The 2,640-nt window shown below is 55.5% G+C and overlaps 1 protein-coding gene across 1 annotated transcript; it reads right to left on the bottom strand.

The window, feature by feature from the left end:
• Nucleotides 1–1,588: 1,588 nt before the first annotated feature.
• On the bottom strand, nt 1,589–2,430 carry LOC145408185 (uncharacterized). The gene is made up of 2 exons (XM_080278940.1): nt 2,334–2,430; nt 1,589–2,034 (listed from the first exon to the last, which is right to left on the bottom strand). Exons 1-2 carry the CDS (start codon nt 2,428–2,430, stop codon nt 1,589–1,591), a joined length of 543 nt encoding a protein of 180 aa, XP_080135066.1.
• Nucleotides 2,431–2,640: the final 210 nt, after the last annotated feature.

Below are 2,640 nucleotides of genomic sequence, written 5' to 3'. Positions count from 1 at the left end.
GGAGCGGCTGGGTGTTGGTGGTGTCGGTGAGTTGTCAGGTGAGGTGTGATGCGGTGTGACGGAAGATGTGGTGGAAGCGGCGGGGGAGGGGGAGGGGGAGGGGGAGGGAGAGAGAGAGAGAGAGAGAGGGAGGAGATGTAGCAGTCATAGGTGGTAGGAGGGGGTGGCGCGGGAGTAGAGGGTGGGATGAGGCGCAGGGCTGGGGCGGTGGGAGCAGGAGTGAGATAGGGGCACACGTGCCGGTTTCGGAGGGTGCGCGGAGTGCCATGGTACATGACGGTTACATGATAGCGGTTAGGGACGCGGTTGATGGTGTGGGGTCCCGTGAAACGTGATGCGAGCTTGTGGGGGGTGGGGAACGGGGTTATCATAACTGTATCACCCGGCTTATAGGGGTTGGAGGCAGTGTCGGGGCTGAGGTTCAGGTTGTGTTGGAGGTGGGTCAGGTGGTGCTTGAGGTGGTGTAATGGGTCTGTTATGGGGGTTGAGGTGGGGGGTTTCAAATGCTGCTGAAGGGGCTGGAGGAAGGGTGTTTCCCTGAACACTCGCTCATATGGTGAAATTCCGTCCTCTCGGGGGCAGGAGTTGATGCCCCATTGCAAGATTTTTACATGGCCGGGCCAGTCGTCGTTTTTGGTGGCTTCTATTCGGGTGTGGAGCTGATTCATCAGTGTGCGATGGCTGCACTCACATAAGGCATTTCCTTGTGGCCAGTAAGGGGATGAGTGAGAGATGTTATAACCGAAGATATGGGCCAGCTCCTCCCAGATCTTACTGGAGAATTTGGGTGCGTTATCTGAGTGGATCGCTTGCGGGATGCCAAAGTAGGGGAACACGTGCTGAAGGAGGGCGTCAGCCACTGTGACATCGTGGTGTTCCTTCGCTGGGCAGGCCACGATGACTTTGGAGTATGTGTTGATGAAAGTGATAACATACCTATAGCCTGATTTTGGAGGAAAGGGTCCCTCCACGTCAATCGCCAACAGCTGCCAAGGTTTGTGGGCGGTAATATGGCCCAACGGACCTGTGGTGTGGGTGATGTCTTTACTGAGGGCACAGGTGCTGCAGGTTTGGATAATTTCCTTGGCAAGAGTGGAAGGATTTGGCGCCCAGTAGGTGTCATTGAAGACCTGCAGTAGTTTTCTCGTACCCAGGTGAATGCTGTTGTGGGTGTGCAGGTGTCATAGGGCGTTGAGGGCGGTGCCAGGGGATAGGAGGATATGGCCTGACGGGGTAAGTAGGTGGTCGACCTGGCAATACAGTTTCTTGAAAAGGTGCTGGGGGATCCAAGGGGGTCACTCTTTGCGATGCCACTGCTGGAGGAGGTCTGGCTCCGGCTGGGCAGCGTGGATGGGGAGCCGAGAGAGGGTGTCCGCATTGGTATGGAGTTTCCCCAGTCAATATGAGATTTCATAGTTGAATTCCTCCAGGGTTTCGCACCATTGGATGAGCTGGGCATTGTGGAGGGACTGGTGGTCAGTAATGATAATGACTTGGGTCCCGGAAAGGTGTGCCCGGAAGTGCTCAAGTGCCCAGATAATGCCTAGGCACTCTCTCTTGGTGGCGGCATAATTCTTCTCCGCTTGATTTAGGGTACGGCTGACGCAGGTGATGATGTGTCGTGGCCCTCTTGGACTTGCACTAGCACAGTGCCGATGGCAATTAGGAAGACGTTGGTATAAAGCCGGAACGGGAGGACATAGTTGGGAAAGGCCACGATGGGGGCGGAAACGAGCTTATCTTTAAGCTTTTGGAAGGCAACTCGTCTCTCATCTGTCCAGAGGAACGGTTCCCTGTTACAGGTCAGGTCGTGTAGTGGTTTAGCAATGTGGGAAAACCCCTTCACATAATGGCGGTAATAGGACGTCAAGCCGAGGAAGGCCTGGATCCCGTGAATGTCTTGTGGTGGGGGTATGTCCGTGATGGCAAGGAGTTTGTCTGGATCAGGAGATATGCCCACCTGGGAGATGACGTGCCCCAGGAATGAGATGGTTTTGGCGGCCAGGATGCACTTGGTGGGCCGGAGTTTGAGACCTGCCTGTCAGATCTTGGTGAAAACCCAACGGAGGCCCTGCAGGTGATCGGCCCAGGTCTGGCTGAAAACGATGACGTAATCCAAGTACGCGAGACAGATCTCCCACGTGAGACCGCTGAGGAGGATTTCATTAACTTGGTGAAGGTGGCAGGGGCATTACAGAGGCCAAAAGGCAGAACATTAAACTCATAATGTTTCCCGCTGCTGGTCAAGAACGTGGTTTTGCCTCTGTCCTCCTGGCGCACAGGGACCTGCCAATATCCCGACTGGAGGTCGAGGGTAGAGAACCAGGAGGCACCGTACAGGGAATCCAAGGAGTCGTCTATACACAGGAGTGGAGTGGCGTCCTTGGTGGTTACGTTGTTAAGCCGGCGGTAGTCAATGAAGAACCGCATCATGCCATCCTTTTTCTTCACGAGGACGACGGGGGAGGACCAGGGGCTGGTGAAGGGGGAGACGACTCCAGCTTTGATCATCTCCTGTACCTGGAGGTCTTCCTCTTCCCGCTGTTTGGGGTTCTTCTGTCGGGATGGCGGTCGAATTGGTGGGCCCGTTGTATGAATCTTGTGAGCCAGGTAGGTGGTGTGTCCAATGTCGGCTGGTCC

This window comes from Coenobita brevimanus, chromosome 76 (assembly GCF_032717465.1).
Source record: "Coenobita brevimanus isolate Jiangsu-jjx chromosome 76, ASM3271746v2, whole genome shotgun sequence".
Taxonomy (NCBI): Eukaryota; Metazoa; Arthropoda; class Malacostraca; order Decapoda; family Coenobitidae; genus Coenobita; species Coenobita brevimanus.
This window is presented reverse-complemented; position numbering and strand designations above follow the sequence as displayed.